Consider the following 17,221-nt stretch of genomic DNA (forward strand, 5'->3'; position numbering starts at 1 on the left):
ATAGGTAGGTCAGAATTACTCAGTTTTCTTCTCTAAATCTCTCATCAGACGTTCAAAGTAAAATCTGTATTTGGGGAAAGGACACACACATATGCATACACACACAATAACATCTGTAACCTTTATTCTAAGGCTTTATTCTTTGTGTGTTCATGTGGTTTTGTCAAATTTTACAACTGGTGTCAAACTAGAGGGCACATAAATAATTAAGTAAATTAATAGACTTCAGAAAGTTATAACATGCTGTGTGTTATTTGCTTTCAGAATTAGCAGTGACTGCATGTATACATTGCTACAATATTCAACAAAGGGAGGTCACTTAAGGGGAAAGTGTTTTCCTCCTTAAGGATCATCTCCTGCTGTGAAACTGGGACCATTTACCTTTCTTTTCCTTTCCTAGTTATGTAAGGAGTTGAGTTAAATGGGCCAGATGATTATTTAGCATCCCTAATAGATTATTTTCCCTGAATAGTTGCCTGGCAACCTTGCTTGGACTACATTTCTGTATCATTATGAGAGAGCAAAATCATGTGTAAGAGGAAGAGATCACACGTATTTTGGCATGATTTTCATGGTGCCAAGAGTATATAAAAATGCTAATGGAGTAGCTGAGAGATACCCATGCAGGTATTCTAAGCAGGTGATATAAAGATTGACCAAGCCTTATTCTACCCTAAATAATGTATTCCACATCTGAGGATTAGAGTGACACCCAAGAGACAGAGATTAACAAGTCCAAGTTATGAAATCAAGAATGTGAAACATTGCCAAGAGAGTAAGATGAGCATCACAGATGTTTGGGGAATGGTACATGAGAAAAAGGGACTAGTGAACTGAGTAAGGTAGAATAGCCTTGAAGTTGGAGACAGGAGTAAAAAAGTTGAGACAGACTAGCTGCTGACATAAAAGACCTTCTGATAGGATCATGTAAGTGGCTGTAAAGGGTAAAGCTATGATCTAAAAGTCTGAGGAATTGTGGAATAAAGGAAATTTGAAGGTAGGCTGTTAGTTGGTTCATCACCATTAATTACTTAAAATAATGCTATGTATTATTTGCTTTCAGAATTAGTATGCTTTCGCTTAGTATGGAGAGAGAAAAATGTGAACTAGATGTATTCCACAGTGTAATGTAAAGGAGTTTTAAAAGCCTTTTTTTGAAAATATGTAATGGAATTACATGAAATCAGGTTTTCAACACAGAAACTGTTGTGACACTAATGGTAGGGCTCAGAACTCAAATGTTATCTTGAAATTTTAGCTTAACAAAATCATAACTAAAAGCCCCATTTTAAAAAAAATCACTGATGCACAACTAAAAATGAGAAGCTGACCACTTTCAGGTGATTCCTCCATCATTTAGATACCTAATGGTCTCTTAAATTGCCCGAGTAAACACTACCATCGATGCCACTCCTTTCATGCTTCTGATCTCTAACAGCACAATGGAAATTTGGAAACTATAAGAACAACTGGCATGTCAGACACAAATCTGTCTGCTAATGTGTGTGAAGGAGATTGGAACTATGATTCAGTAATGTTTGGTTTAAAATGTCTGAGTCTTAGCCAAACCTGAATGATAATATAATAAAATAGTACAGTTGTCCCTGAGAGGTGAGATTGTAAACGCTTGATAGAATAATGAATAAAAGGATTGATATTTACAAAAACCAAATCAAACCAAAGCAAGCAAACAAAAAACCGAAGCCCCCAGATTTTGTCTCTTTTATCACTGAAATTTTTATGGCTTTGCTTCTTAAAATAGATTCTGCTTGCAAAAGGTATGTTGGAACTTTAGGTAAACATTGTGAATCTATGTTAACAGTGTGTCCTGCTGAGAGTGATAACTGCCTCTTATGCTGAAAACCTCAGACCTGACTAAAAACAACTGGGAGTGTCTATGGAGCACACATGCTAGCCTATCTTTCTGCAGGCTAAATGTCTGAATGATTTTTTTTTATCTGAAGTATTGTGTGTTATATAGCTCACCACTAGCAAATACCACAGCTGTTGGCTCCCTGGAATGCTAAACAGATATTAAATAGATAATAGTGGATGGATGAGGTGAACCTCTTCCCTTGGTAAAATTTTCCATTTGGATATCTGGAAGAATAATGAAATTTTGTAGTTTAGGAAAAGATAAACTTAACCGCATGTATAGGATGCCCAGTATACAGAAATATGACCTATACATATGTAACTGAACAAAAAGAAATGTCAGGTATCCAACATGTGCTACTGTTGGGCCTTGTTGTTGGGATGGCTTCCCCCCCCTCCCCCGCCCTTTACCTTTAAGGTAAGGCAAATTAGTCCTTACATATTTTTCTTTACTTTATTGCAGGACATTTGTGAAGATATTTCTGACCATGTTGAGCAAATCCATGCCCTGCTTGAAACAGAGTTCTCCCTCAAACTGCTGTCTTACTCTGTCAATGTGATTGTGGACATCCACGCGGTGCAGCTCCTCTGGCATCAGCTTCGAGTCTCTGTGTTAGTTCTGAGAGAGCGCATTCTGCAAGGACTGCAGGATGCTAATGGCAACTACACCAGGCAGACTGACATTCTGCAAGCTTTCTCTGAGGAGACAAAGGAGGTGAGTGTTTCCTTTGAAGTCAAATTACAACGTTGAGGGTATTTTCACTTTAGAAATATAAGATAGAAATTCTTTGTAGGTAAGAGGATACTGACCAGGGCTTTGAATGTAGGTATAATGACTAAAGGTACTGCTAACATGATGAGGGATCAATTAATTTACACTTGGTGCTTTGCACAGAGGCTATAATAGTTGTTAGTGTTAACTGATTTCCTCTTCATACTTATTTATTGAGAACTTCCTATATACACACACTAGGTGCTAAGAATGTAGTGTTAACCAAAACATAGTCATTGTCTTCAAGAGTAGTGGTAAACAGAGACAAGTGGACAGATAGTAAACTCAATCTATGGTGAGCTGAAAAGATGCAGTTAGACGACAGAAAAAGGCATGTACAACCCACACAGGAATTTCAGAAGTGTGATACCTGACGTCGGAAGGAGAGGCAACAGTGGGTGGGTAGATAAGAGAAGAAAATGTTCTGCACACAGAATGGCATGACCAAAGGCTCAGAAGCAAGAGAGAATGGTATGTTCAGAGGTAGGTTAGGACCAGATCAAAAATCTGAGGGAACAAGCAGAATTCAGGCTAATAGGTAAGCAGAGGTCAGATTGAAAAGATAAAATCTTTTCAAAACATGTTAAGGTTGGACCTCATTTCAAGCAAAAAAGCCTTTGCTTGAATATTTGCCATGGTTAGATTCATAGTTTAGAAAACTAATTTTGAATGCAGTGAACTAAATGAACATTAGAATATTATACAACTAATTTACGGTTATTGTTTTTCTTGAATAATTTCTGAAAGGATACTGGGTTCTAGCCCTATGGAAGGCTGAATTAGGAACACTTTTACTGTGACAAATTTTGGACAAGTCTTTGGGACTCAAAATCTACTTTGCTCTTCTGTAACTTTGTTACAGTCTGGTTTCAGTTACTTTGTTACTATGGTGGTGGGGAGGTGATAGGCCAGTAGAATCATCATAGGATAAATATACTTGAATTGGGCGGCTCCAGATTACATTAATCTCTGTACCTTCTACAGCACCTAGTTTGTATTGCTTTGTATAAATGTCTGAGAGGTTGCATAATATTTAAAAATGCAACTATTTTAGGTGTGTAAAAGGGACATATTACTCTAAATGTGTGGCCTGAGAATTAATATAGAAATTAAAGTTTGATTCACAAAAATTTTATTCTTATAAAATAGAACTTTTAAGAATGATTAATATAGTATAAATAAAAACACTGAAAACATTTTGTGTATTTTTTGCTCTTGTGTATCAGAAAAAAACCTTTGCCTTATATTTACCCATCCATTGTACTTGTCCTTCTCAATTGACTGCCACTTTCTGGAATTCTGGACCCTAACATGGTAGAACAGGAAAGAATCTAAGTCTAGTCTAGGTCATCTAGTTTGAGGCCTCTAGGAATGTGTGGCATTCTGGTAAGAGGTCTGTGAACTTATATTAGGAATTAAAATATAATAAATATCACACAGCCCTTATTCTGGAGCCACTGAGAATGTATTGGTTACAAGTACCAGAAATTATCTGAGAAAATGGTCTACAAAGGGCAATGGAATTAAATTATTAGTATTACTAACCAAACTTTTAACTAATACATTTCTTTATTCATCTGCTGTGGAAAACTTCAGAGAACTTTCTTTTCTTAAAATTCTCTCCATATGGGGCTGGGGATTTAACTCAGCGGCATAAGCACCTGCCTTGCAAGCAGGCAGTCATGAGTTTGATCCCTGGTACCTATAAAAACGAAAAAGACAAAAAAAAAATTCTCTCCATATGATGAAAGACTGTTGTGTCTTGTGTGCTGTTTAAATTTTTTTCCTCAGGGGAGGTTTTTTTTTTCATTTAAAAGAAATGAACTATGAATAAAAAATAGTTATCCCCTAGTAAAAATTACTCAACTGAAATAGTTGGCCTGCCTGGGAACAAAATCAGAAAGGGTTATCTTTGAAACATTAAGTGCTTTTAAATATGGTATTTTCTTTTCTAAAGCAGAAAAGTTAGGAAAAGCCAATTATACTTTATTTTTGAGATGTATCCATATATACGTCTTATATGTACATTCAATATATTCATTTAACATTATTATTATTATCATTGTTATTGTTATTTTGTGATACTGGGAATTGAAATCCTGGCCTTGCACTTGTTAAGCAAATGCTTCACCACTAAGCTACATCTTGGCCCTTTCTAATTTTATTTTAAAACAGAGTTTACTAAGTTGACCAGGCTTAAAAAGCCATCAAATTTTGCCATCTCCCAACCTCAAGCCCCTGAGTAGCTGTAGTTATAGGATCTAGCATTTTTTAATTGAGTGCCCACTACTCAAGGTAGCCTTAACACCTTGTATTGCCACCAAAACGAGACTAGGCATACGCCTAGGGCCACAGTATTTTCTTTTCACTATATGAAAAGGTAGGTGGTTGATACTTTCAATGGTCTGTTATCTGAACTCTCAAAAATATATTTTTCTCTACTCATCGTGGAACACTTTAGTGCTCCTTTAATATCATGTAAGTATTGTAATACAATAATGGAAAAAATAGAAAATAATCTTGCAAACCAATCAGCTGGTAATTTAAATAGGTCTTATAGTATAGCTTTGGAATAATTTATAATATTATTTTCATTTATAGTATTACTTATAAAAAGAGTAACTTCTAAGTAATGAAAAATCAAATTAATATTTTTAATAATTTAGGCTGCTTTTAAATTAGGAATCTCACTATTAGGATCTTAAAATTGCACCCAGTACTGCTATTGTTTGGCTGGATAACTTCTTGGTGTTTTTGGTTTCTAATTTTATTTTTTAAAAGATTTTAGTTGTAAAGCACAAAAGTATCTCAATTCCATTTAGACTACTTCTGTTGAGATTATCAGTTAATGTTGACTTCTTTCTCTGGCAAAATTTAACATTAGAGATTAGAGATTTAATATTTAAGATTAGAGATTCTCCTCTTGATGAATTTTCCTTTTTTATGTACTGTTACTAATAATATAATAATATATAATAAGTAACAAGTGAATATTCACTGATCATTCATCCATGTACCAGACTTGTGTCTTACATATACTGCTTCCTTCAGCCTCTAAACATTCTTAAGACATGGCTTACCATTTCCTTTTTACAGATGAAAGAAACTATGGACTATAGTCACATAGTCAATTAGTGTTAGACTCAGACTTAAATTCTTAAGCTTGAGCTTGTAATAATTGGAGTGAACTAAGATTATCTAATTAGAGGAAGAAACTACATGAAGGCAAAGAGATATTTCAAAAAGTCATTATTCATTTAACAGATAAGATTTTGATGTTCGATTTGTAGAGATTTGTGTGCAAAGGCGGGAGGGAACATATTATATTCAGGAACCAAAAGGATGATGCTGTGGTGAGATGCAGCCATGGAGGAGAAAGTAGAATGAGAGATGCTTCTTCCTGGCTGACTTTGGAAAAGGTTTGGATTTTTTTTAACCTAACAGTAAGAGGAAGTTAATAAAGAATTTTAAGCAGAGAAGTGATAGCATCAAATTTGCAGTTTGTAAAGGTTACTCTGATGGCAGTGAGGAAAACAAATTGGAGGAAGGGATATGTCGGATAAAAATAATATTCAGTGTTCAGGACTTGGGCTTTGGGTCAGACAGCTTTGTCCATGGCCTAGATTAGCCCTTGGTCATGATGTCATGGGCTACTTGTGTAGCTTTGGCTCAGACTCCTCTTGTTAAAAAAAAAAAAAAAAGTATGGCAGTACAGATTCCAGAAGTAAGGATTAAATGAAAAAGCAATAATAAGAATGAGCCATCCCATTTATGGATGAGGAAACAGAGGCTTATAAAAGTTAAAATCATTATTGTCTGGATTTTCTGAATGTTTTGGAGTAAGAGTGAGATGAGTGGGAGAGAAAGGCAAGGTTAAAGTCTAAAAGTAGAGATCATTATTAAAACAAAACAAACTAAAGAATAAAATCCCATGTAAGATTATGGTGAGAGCAGGTCTTTGGATAATCTGGTTGAAAGGAGCATGGTCTAGCAACCTGCTGGGACATGGCTTCACTAAGCTAAAATCTTATTTTTCTTTAGCAAAATGAAGATCTAGATGCCATAAAAACATTTTTGTTTTTATATTTCCTTCATTTAAATTTTTTCTATTTTTTAATTCCTGCATTTCTTACAGGCTAGATTAGCCTAGGCTGTGCCTGATCCTGGTAAGCATAATAATATGCCAAGGGCCTTTTTACCTCATATCATCAATCAAAAATCCTCCTGTTTGCCGTGTGATATCAGAAAGTAGGTTAGGGGCTTGGGGTGTATGGCTCAGTGATAGAGCCCTTGCTTATCATGCATAATGCACTGGGTTCAATCCCCAGCACTGTGCAAAAAAGAAAGAAATTATGTTTAACAATGGAACAGAAACCTTGTGTGATAACATAAAAGCAAAAATTAAAATATCTACTTGGAAGGCTATTTTTTTAAAATCATAGACGAGTTTCAAATCAAACCAGCCTACGTAGAATCACAAACAATAGGGAGCCGGGCACTTACTTACTATACACGAGGATGGAGGTAGGAGGAGGTGGTGAGTCTAGATAACAAAGTTTTAACATTTGTTAACTTTCTACAGAATCACTTTAGTGTACTCTGAAAGTGGGGTGGGGGGCAAATAGAAACTGGTCTTGAGCTATTTCTGTTATATAAATTCAGTAGTTCACCTTGTGATTTGCGAATGCACATTTAACATGATTGGCTTAGTATAGCCAATTATTCCACTTAAAATATTTATTGAGCATCTATTGTGATCTATCCACTGTACTAGATGCTGGAAGGATAGCAAAATGAAAGTAAAAAATGAAAAACTGCTATTCATGGAGATTTTACTCTTCTATTACTTTGTTCTCAGAAATTTTATTACTAAGTTTTATTTCAGAGAGTCTTAATAAAGGATTAATGACTTTTAAAATAGGAAATTAAGATAAGAACAGGAATTGTGGGGTTGAGATTGACTATTTTTATTAAGGTTCTATGTTCCATATTAAAGAAAAGTCTTTACATGTTTAAGAACAGACTACTGTATGTAAACCAGTATGATAATAGATGAATATGTTTTTCTGTATGTCAACACAGAAGCAACTGAGACTGATATTTTTCTAACCTTTATATTGATCTCTACTGAAACTTCATTTGAACAGCAGCTGAGAATTTGATGTTGCATTTCCTGATAACATTGCCATTGTCTGTTTCAGGGCCGACTTGATTCTCTAACAGAAGTGGATGACTCAGGACAGTTAACCATCAAATGCTCACAAAATTACTTGTCTCTGGATTGTGGAATTACTGCATTTGAACTGTCTGACTATAGTCCAAGTGAGGATTTGCTTGGTGGCCTGGGTGACATGACCTCTAGCCAGGTCAAAACCAAACCCTTTGACTCTTGGAACTATAGTGAAATGGAAAAGGAGTTCCCTGAGCTTATCCAGAGTGTTGGGTTACTGACAGTGGCTGCTGACTCCGTCCCTTCCAACTGCAGCGAAGCAGTCAGTGAGGAGGCATTTCAAGGCTCTCTCTCAGCAGAGGACAAAGATGGAGATGAGGAAAACAGTGCTTCTGCAGTCAAGGAGCAGGCGGGTTTAATATCAGGGATGTCATCTTCAGGGGAAGCCGTGGTTTGTACTGTTCAACCCTCTTCTGAGACTGTGAAGCAAGAATCCAATTCTTCTTATCCACATCTTGGTACAAGGAGCCAACAACCTGCTGCTTGTGAAAATATAACCCCCAAGCGATCTATCAGAGATTGTTTTAATTATAACGAGGACTCTCCCACACAGCCCACACTACCCAAAAGAGGGCTTTTCCTTAAAGAAGAAACACTTAAGAATGATCTGAAAGGCAATGAAGGCAGGAAGCAGATGGCTGACCTTAAGCCTGAGATGAGCAGAAGCACTCCGTCCCTAGTAGACCCTCCTGACCGATCTAAGCTTTGCCTGGTATTACAGTCCTCCTACCCCCATGGCCCTTCCGCTGCCAGCCAGTCCTATGAGTGTTTGCACAAGGTGGGGGTTGGGAATCTTGAAAACATAATCAAAAGTCACATTAAGGAAATCTCTTCTAGTCTGGGAAAGCTTAATGACTGCCATAAAGAGAAACTTCGACTTAAAAAGTCACACAAGACCTCAGATGAGGTTCCTCCAGGCCGAACACCTAAACGGGGAACCAGCTCAGGCAAGCAAACTGGAAACACAAAGAGCCCCGTAGTATTGAATGGAATGCCTTCTTCGACTCCCAAGGCCACAGAGGGGCAAGAAGCAGATTCTGCATCTACATCCTCAGTTGAGCCATGCAATCAAAGAAGTCGGAATGCCAAATTGCCTGTGCAGTCGGAAACATCCAGTTCCCCACCTTTTACTCAAAGTAGTGACTCCTCTGTTGACTCAGACAACATCATGTCTCCAATACCCCTTGTTTCAAAACACAAAAACAAAAAAGGTCATTCTTCATCCCCAAGTCACATCACCAAGAACGGCCAGGTTGTGGAGGCCTGGTATGGCTCTGATGAATACTTAGCACTGCCCTCTCACCTTAAGCAGACAGAAGTGTTGGCTTTGAAATTGGAAAATCTAACAAAGCTTTTGCCTCAGAAACCCAAAGGTGAAAGTATTCAGAATATTGATGACTGGGAACTGTCTGAAATGAATTCAGATTCTGAGATCTATCCAATGTATCATGTCAAGAAAAAGCACACTAGGCTAGGCAGAGTGTCTCCAAGCTCATCCAGTGACATAGCCTCTTCCTTGGGGGAAAGCATTGAATCTGGACCTCTGAGTGATATTCTTTCTGATGAAGAATTGTGTATGCCTCACTCTGTCATGAAAAAATGCATTGATGAGAAATCAGGGAGAACTTCATCCTCTGAGAAGAATGAGAGTCATTCTGCCACAAAATCAGCTTTAATTCAGAAATTAATGCAAGATATTCAACACCAAGATAACTATGAAGCCATATGGGAAAAAATAGAGGTAAAGTAGTTTTAACTTGAATGATAAGATGATCTTATTTGACTTTTAGAAGTAATCCTGGGAAAAGGTCAACTCCTCTTCATCCATTATCAAATGTGCTATTGTTTTTGATAAACCTAACTGATTCCTTAAAGAAAGACATGAAAGAGTGCAGTTACCACTGCATCAGTAGGAACTGCCTTTTGGTTAGCTTGATGAGTTCCCTGCCTAGTATAGTATTATCTGTTGATACTGCTCAAATTTAATAGGGATCCCAATGGTGGATGTCCTAGATGTAACAACAACAACAACAACAACAACAACAAAAATAGAACAATAGCCACAAGTACTTCGGCAATGCATGAATGGAATATTTCAGATGTAACAAAAATTAAAATAGAACAATAGTCATGCACACACAAGTAGTTCTGGAAAACATGAATGGAATATTTCAATTGCCTTCAGTGCTTTCTGAGCCTCATAGTAGTTTCCACATCTTTAGTAACTTCCTGTTGAAATAGCATAGACACTTTTAATTTTATTGGGAATCTTAGTTTTTTCTTTCCCTCCTCTGTTAGACTTCTTGCTTTATAACCATGCTGTCTTTATATTGTATATAGCACCCATGGATTTTGGAATGGGGAACTGACATTTTGGGTAAATACTTGCTTTTAGCGAATTGTTAGATGTGATGAACTCCTTGAGGATAGATGTAAAAATTCTGTTTTGAACTCCATAGTTAAGAGGCAGCATAACCAAAAATTTTAACTCTTCGCCAACAATAATAGTTCATTCTCCACAACTCCATTTGAAATAGGTCTACTTAATTTAATTGTCGTTAAGTTTTTTATTCAATGGCATGCAAATGACCATGCCTTGTATCATTTGATATAGCACTTTGCTACATGTAAAGATGTATTTTTCCAAATATGTTTTTAAATTTGATCTTCAAAGCCATGATTTGCAGAGTGCAGGTCATGGTAGATTAATTTCTCTTTTTATTGATGGAAACACAGGTTCGCTAAGCTTAAGTTATTTTTCCAGGATAAAGTATGTGGCTAGATAGGTAGGTAGACAGACAGACTTAAAAACAGACTCCTTTGGAAAGTTGAAACACAAACCCATGTCTTTTGATTCTTAGTCCAGTTCTCTTTCTTTGCATCATGTTGCCTGTCTGAGACTACAACATTTTAAAATAATGCTACATTGGAACATAGCCAAGCTTACTGTCTGTGGATGTTTTTGCTCTACAAAGACAGATCTGAGTAGTTGCAACAGTAACTAGGAGAACTCAGTGACTAAAATATTTCCTGTCTTACCTTTTACCAAGAAAATTCAATAATTGCTATTATTGATTAAGGGGGACAGAAGGAAAATAATTTCTTATTAGTATTTATTATGAAGCAGGTTTTTAAATAAACTAATGTAATTTACACAAAATCTGATGGGAAATCTGTTATTAGTCCCATTTTATAGATGAAGAATCTGAGAGTTGAATACAAATGACTTTCCCAGGTCACATAGCTGCTAAATGTTAAGGACTGGGATTCTAATTGAGATGCTAGAGGTGATTTGATTTTCTTCTTGAGATATATTCAAATGCCACAGATTATACACAATAATCATATGTGCAGCTAAAATCTGTTTACAAAGCCACAAACTACTACTAGCTTAGTAATTGAACAGTGTGGCCTTTTCTTCATTACATGTATAGAAATGACCTGGTAAATAGCCCCATAGTCAAAGTAGGAAATTATTGAGGTCAAGTTAACAGTTACATGATTCCCAGGATGTCTGGCCAAGTACACTGCTAGGTGATGCCACCTCAGGGAGACATTCCATAAGAGAAATCCTTTGCGATGTAGTACAAGATTCCCTTGTCACACCACAGGCTTCCTGCTCAAATGAAATTCTCGAAACCTGTCTTACAAATATGACTGTACTAGGATAGAATCAGCAAAGCCACACTGATGGATGGGTGCATGACATGGCTGAGCTCATTTTTCCACAGAGATGCAAATGTCTTCAGATGCTGGATTCCAGCATCTCCACTATAGTCCAGTGGCTCAGTTGTTGTTGCACTTTGTCCTAGAGACATCTGTAACATAATTTTCAAAAGTTGCTTGCTGCCAGCTGGGGATATCATTGCACATAAGTTATTTTGGGTTCAGTCTGGCAGATACTTAGCTCAGTGCTCGCTCCTTGTCAGAAGATGAAGCTGACAAGTGATCAATCCACTGTTATGTGAGTACAGTAGAGATTTTGTGTGGAACTGACTTGAAACTGATTTTTCACATTTCACTTTCCACAATAAAATGACCCCTGACAGGATGCGTCCTATCTTTCAGCCTTCATCTGGTTGTACACTGACACATCAGTTCCACCTCCCTGATAATAGCATTTGTATCGAAGTTGTAATTTTCCATGTTTGTTTTTTCTTTTATTTTCCTTTCCTTTCTTGTTCATTCATGCTTAAAAATATGTAACATACAATTTACCATCTTCAGTATTTTAGGAATGCAGTTCACTGGTGTTAAAAACACATCTCCAAACTTTTTCATCTTGCGAATCTGAAACTTTATACCACTAAACAACAGCTTTCTCTCTCCCTAGCCTTTTGTAACTACCATTGTGCTTTTATCTTTTTGATCATTCTGAATACCTCATATATGTGGAAACATTCAGTATTTATCTTTCTGAGACTGTTGACTGGCTCATTTCACTTACCATAGTGTCCTTAAGTTCCATCCTTACTGTGGTATGTGATAGAATTTATTTTCTTTTTAATGCCAAATAGTACTCCATTACACACACACACACACACACACACACACACACACACCACTTTTTGTTTATTATTTTCTCATTTACCTGCTGATAGGCATTTGATTGTGCTTTTTGATGCACAAAGGCTTTTAAGTTTAATGTAGTACCATTTATCTATTTTGTTTTTGTTGTTTGTGCTTTTGATTCCATTTCAAGAAATTATTGCCAAGTCCAGTATTATCAATTTCCCCATTTTATTCTAGGAGTTCTTATAGTTTTGGGTATTTGTGTTATTTTTTCATTTTATCTCAATATAACTACATCTTGTCTTTTAAGAACCTCACCCTAGTCCTTCCTGTAGGACAGGACTTGACTTCAAGGCTAGAAATAAGTAATCTTTTAAAAATACTAGTTTTGAAAGTTCTTTCTGGACATTGTTTATTTGATTTGGGAAATCCCATTTGGAACAGAGTTTTATCTTTTTTCTTCACTAATAGTATTTCATAGTCAAAATTTCACTATGTTAGTTCTTCTTTGCCTTGATGTTTCTATAGTACCAACTACAACGAGTTTTCCTTTGTGTTAGTGAAGTGGCAGCTTGTTTTGGGGTGCTGATATTTTAGGAGCATCAGACAGGAAGTCTTATGAAGCAGTTCTACTTTTCTTCACTGGTATTGCCTTTTGCATTGCAATTCTCTTATGCTGACTTTTGTCTTTTAAAGTTGATAGTTTTCTCATCCATGTATTCTGTTCTTTACAACTTTTCTCCCATTCCTTTTTCTTTACTCTTTTTTTTCTGTACCTTCTTTTCACTTTCTTGAACCTATTTTCCCTGAGAATATCTTCTTTTTTTTTCTGTCTCTACTGTTCTAGAAATTATCATGTTCCTACTATGAAATAAATATGAGCTGGCTCCTCATCACTGCTCAAATTTGAAACCTTGATCTTTTGTGCATTTCTAAGTGTTAGAAACATCTATGCAGAAAGTTCAGGAACTATTTAGATGAAAGATAAAGAACTAAAATTTTATTTATATCAAGGAAAATGAAGTTCTTATAAAATTTGGGATACTCAAATTTGTAATTAAAACCAGGAGACTCAAGAGTCTTAAAGGATCGTAGACTGAACATGAGTTAACAGTGCAGATCATCATTCAAGAAGAGGCATAATAATGCAATACTGTAGGAACTCTAATTACTATTTTTTATTTTTATTGTGCATGATATGAAATTTTGGTTTAAATTCTGGACTTAAAACTTTAAGAAGATATAGAAGGATATTTCCAGGTTCTGTTCTTATTATATAATACAATATTTTATAACTTCCAAGTGGAAAGTCATATGGGAAAGCAGAATAAAGAAAACAAATATAGGTAGACCAAGCACTGCAGAACAAGGAATAGTTGAGCTGGGCCTGGAATACTGAGTAGAATTTAAGTAACAGTGATGAAGAATGATAGAATTTTTCATGTAAATGAAGTTACAATTAAGGATATCCAAGGTATGCATGAGAAAATTGTAGTAGACAATTATTGATGTTTTGGAGTAGTAGGCTAAGCTGGAATAAAAAAAGAGATTCCCAAAATATAGTAAAACAGAAGTCTGTTTCTCTCTTATTTAACAAGAATCAAACAATACAGAGAAGAAAGAAGTCACCAGAGATCAGAATTCTTGTTCCAGGTGCTTTCTAATACCATGCCTATAATACTTCTCACAAGAAGAGTGAAATGAGTAGTTAGCTTTGTTTTAATGGTTGTGACTTAGAAATTTCTCGTATTACTTTTGCTCACATCCCATTGGCTCAGACTGTATCACATGGTATCATCTAACTGCAAAGAAGTTTTGGAAATGAGCCTCCAGGGTATAAATACCGGGAGAAGACTGTCTCTTAAACTAACTGTGGTTAGACCAGAGTTTGTTAAAAGAAAGGAAACTATAAAGTTGTAATATTATCAGAATATGTGGGACTTTAAATTCCCAGTGTTTGTGTAGGAAAGCCACAAAGCTATTACAGTGGTGCCTTATTCAAACATAATTCTTTCCATGATTCTGGTCACAAACTGAATTGAATGAGAACCGAATCAAATTTCCACATTAGGTCACCATTAAACCTAGCCAGTGAATTCGATTTGGTTTTCATTCAATTCAGTTTGCAACCAGAATCATGGAACGAATTAAGTTTGTGAGCCGAGGTACCGCTGTATCTGTCTAAGGGATCCACCAATAAATGAGTACGTAAGGGAATGAGTAAGTGAATGTATCATTGAGTTTGAACTTTATTCTTTAGACTAGCATTACAAACTAAAATAACTCTAAAAGACCAGGCAAGTGATAAAAATGAGTCGTATAACCAATATAAATGGGCAGTGATGGATGGAATCAACTGGAAGACATATGACAGGTCTGAAGGGCAGCTGCTACTGAGCTTCAGATGATGGCCACATGGAAATATGGGGCTTCTATGGCATTTCTTACAATTTTTAAAAAAGAAGTAGGAAATCTGTGTTTTCTGTGGCATCCCTCAATTTTTAAACATTTTGTCTAAACAGTTTTTAAGCAGACCACACAGAGCACTGTCATAAGATATATTTGGCCTTCAAAGCCACTAATTTGCAAATTTGATGGGAAATGACTCAAATTTATTTGTCCCACAGAACTGGTAGTATAAGAAGGTTAATCTGGCTGTGGAATGCTGGATACACTTGTAAGCACACTGATTTGCAATTGTGACTGTACATTATAATTACTGAAGAGCTGTGCAAGACTCCCAACATCTAACTCCACCCCAAAATCAATAACGAGAATCTCAGGGATTTGGCATTTTAAAAACTCTTCAAAGCATTGTAATGTGCAGTCAAGGTCAGGAGTTAGCTCTCTTATGCTAATTTCAAAAGATATTGCAAAAACCTGAACATGTGGTACGAGGATCTGAACTGTGGTTTTGGAAGCAGGCTGCAGAAAGGGACAGAAGTAGAAGATGCTATAAAGAGCAAATTGAAAAAAATGTGTTTCTGTTTTAAATTAAGAGAGTGAAGGAACAAGGGCATCTAAAGAATTGAGATTTCAAGCTGAAATTTGCAGGCTGGGAGATATAAGTAGCTTAATGAATTGCTCCAAGGGACACATGAAATGAAGATACACAGTAAATGAATGGGCAAAAGATAAATGCTGCATTATATGCAAAAATTATGGCCCAAATCCAAGTTGAGAATTCTAAATCTGCATAACATTGTTAAAGATGAGGCTACAAAATCTTTTTAAGGACAGTAAACACAAAAGCAAAAACAAAAACAAAACCCTTTGTGTATATTTTACTTGTGCAACGTCACCATGAATGAACACTTTTACTAATAGATTTTTTGAGCATGTAAAATTAATTTTGGCTAAGAATAACTACAGGGAATTTAGCAAGTTTCTTCCTGGTTGACACTCTAAGGATGTTTCAGTGCAGCATCAGTTCGGTGTCTGCAGAGCCTTCGCGTCTCAAAGGCTTTATCAGCGATGATTTACCACCACCGTGAGGCGTCATCCAGTCATTGCATCTAGTTGGTGGCCTCTGTAATACCCAGGGAAAATGATCCACCCTTTTGTTTAGAGTTTTAACCATCAAAATAAAAATGCCAAGTTCTTTGTGCTTTATTTGGTATGAAGGGCCACAATGCAGTAACATCTCGTTGTGCCAATATGATGACAGTGCCTCACTGCATTTGATAGCAAATATTTCTGTAATGGTGAAAACTAAAAGAGAAACAAGCTCAGTTTTGCATTTTTAAATTCAATGAGGGTAATTCCTAGGCATTACTGTTTATCATGAAGCCTAAAGTAATAACTTTGTATTGCTGGGAAGATGTTTTTGAAAGATAACAATTTAAACAACAAAATGAAACCTTGACATTTATTATCTGTGTGCAGTGTGTCAGGCAAGATGCTAAGGAATACATTCACCTAACACGTCAGCACATTGAATTCTCAAAACAAACCCCTTCTTGATGCAAACATGTTATGCTCCCACTTTCCCACTGAAGAAAGAGAGGTGTAAAAAGTTATTAATTTACCTAGGAGCATAGGAGTTGAGAGCAAGAATTTGGGGCTTAATTCACAACCTTACATTTTAATTATGAAAACTTGAATAAATCACATAAAGTTTACTATGCCTTGTAGTCTTAGAATGAGATATTAATTATGTTTGTCATCCCATTGTGCCAATTGTATGGAATTACCAAAACCAAAAGCTGATTGTACATTCAAGGCTGCATAAATATTAGTTTTATCATTATGACTTTCTCTATGAATCTAAAGAATTAGTATCAAGTACATTAAAAAGAACTAGAATTAGAATCTTAATTCCACCTCTAAATAAAATTATAAACTTAGCCTTTCAAACTTTAGTTGTTAGAAATAAGCATCAATAAAGAAATTGCATTGACTGACCTAGAAATACTTCTTAGTTATGAAATTCTATGCAAGACTGACTGTACTAAGAGAAGCAGTGATTTTTCTGAAACTATTCATTGGAATATATCATTTCAACATGGCTAGTTTTATGTTCTATGAGAATCTGGATGAATTCTGCTTAGAAGATTGTAATAGTGAGTGAATGTAAGCTGTGGCACTAATGAGCCTGGAGGTATGAAGCTATTCATGCTGCATTCCTAACACTGCAATGTGACAAGAACCAGACATCCTAGAAGAATCTGAGGCCTGGCTAGTGTTTAGAAGATGCCAAGAAATGAGGGCAAATGGTACCAGTAAACAAGTGAATAACTCAGTAAAAATTTGATATGGATTACTTGAAATTTATGCAAATTAGATCAACTAAATGAAGCAGATTTGGAACCTTGGCAGACTTTGCATTATAA

At 35.9% G+C, this 17,221-nt stretch overlaps 1 protein-coding gene across 5 annotated transcripts in view; it reads left to right on the plus strand.

Moving 5' to 3' along the window:
- Akap6 (A-kinase anchoring protein 6) overlaps window positions 1-17,221 on the plus strand; it is a 466,251-nt gene that overhangs the window by 183,127 nt on the left and 265,903 nt on the right. For all 5 annotated transcript variants that reach the window (XM_063246541.1, XM_063246546.1, XM_063246550.1 and 2 more), the window contains 2 exons: window positions 2,339-2,590; window positions 7,849-9,618. In XM_063246541.1, coding sequence (XP_063102611.1) covers window positions 2,339-2,590; window positions 7,849-9,618 — 2,022 coding nt within the window. The remainder of the gene's footprint in view (window positions 1-2,338; window positions 2,591-7,848; window positions 9,619-17,221) is intronic.

This window comes from Cavia porcellus, unplaced genomic scaffold (genome assembly GCF_034190915.1).
Source record: "Cavia porcellus strain 051 isolate PalLab524CR breed Dunkin Hartley unplaced genomic scaffold, mCavPor4.1 scaffold_1, whole genome shotgun sequence".
Classification (NCBI taxonomy): Eukaryota; Metazoa; Chordata; class Mammalia; order Rodentia; family Caviidae; genus Cavia; species Cavia porcellus.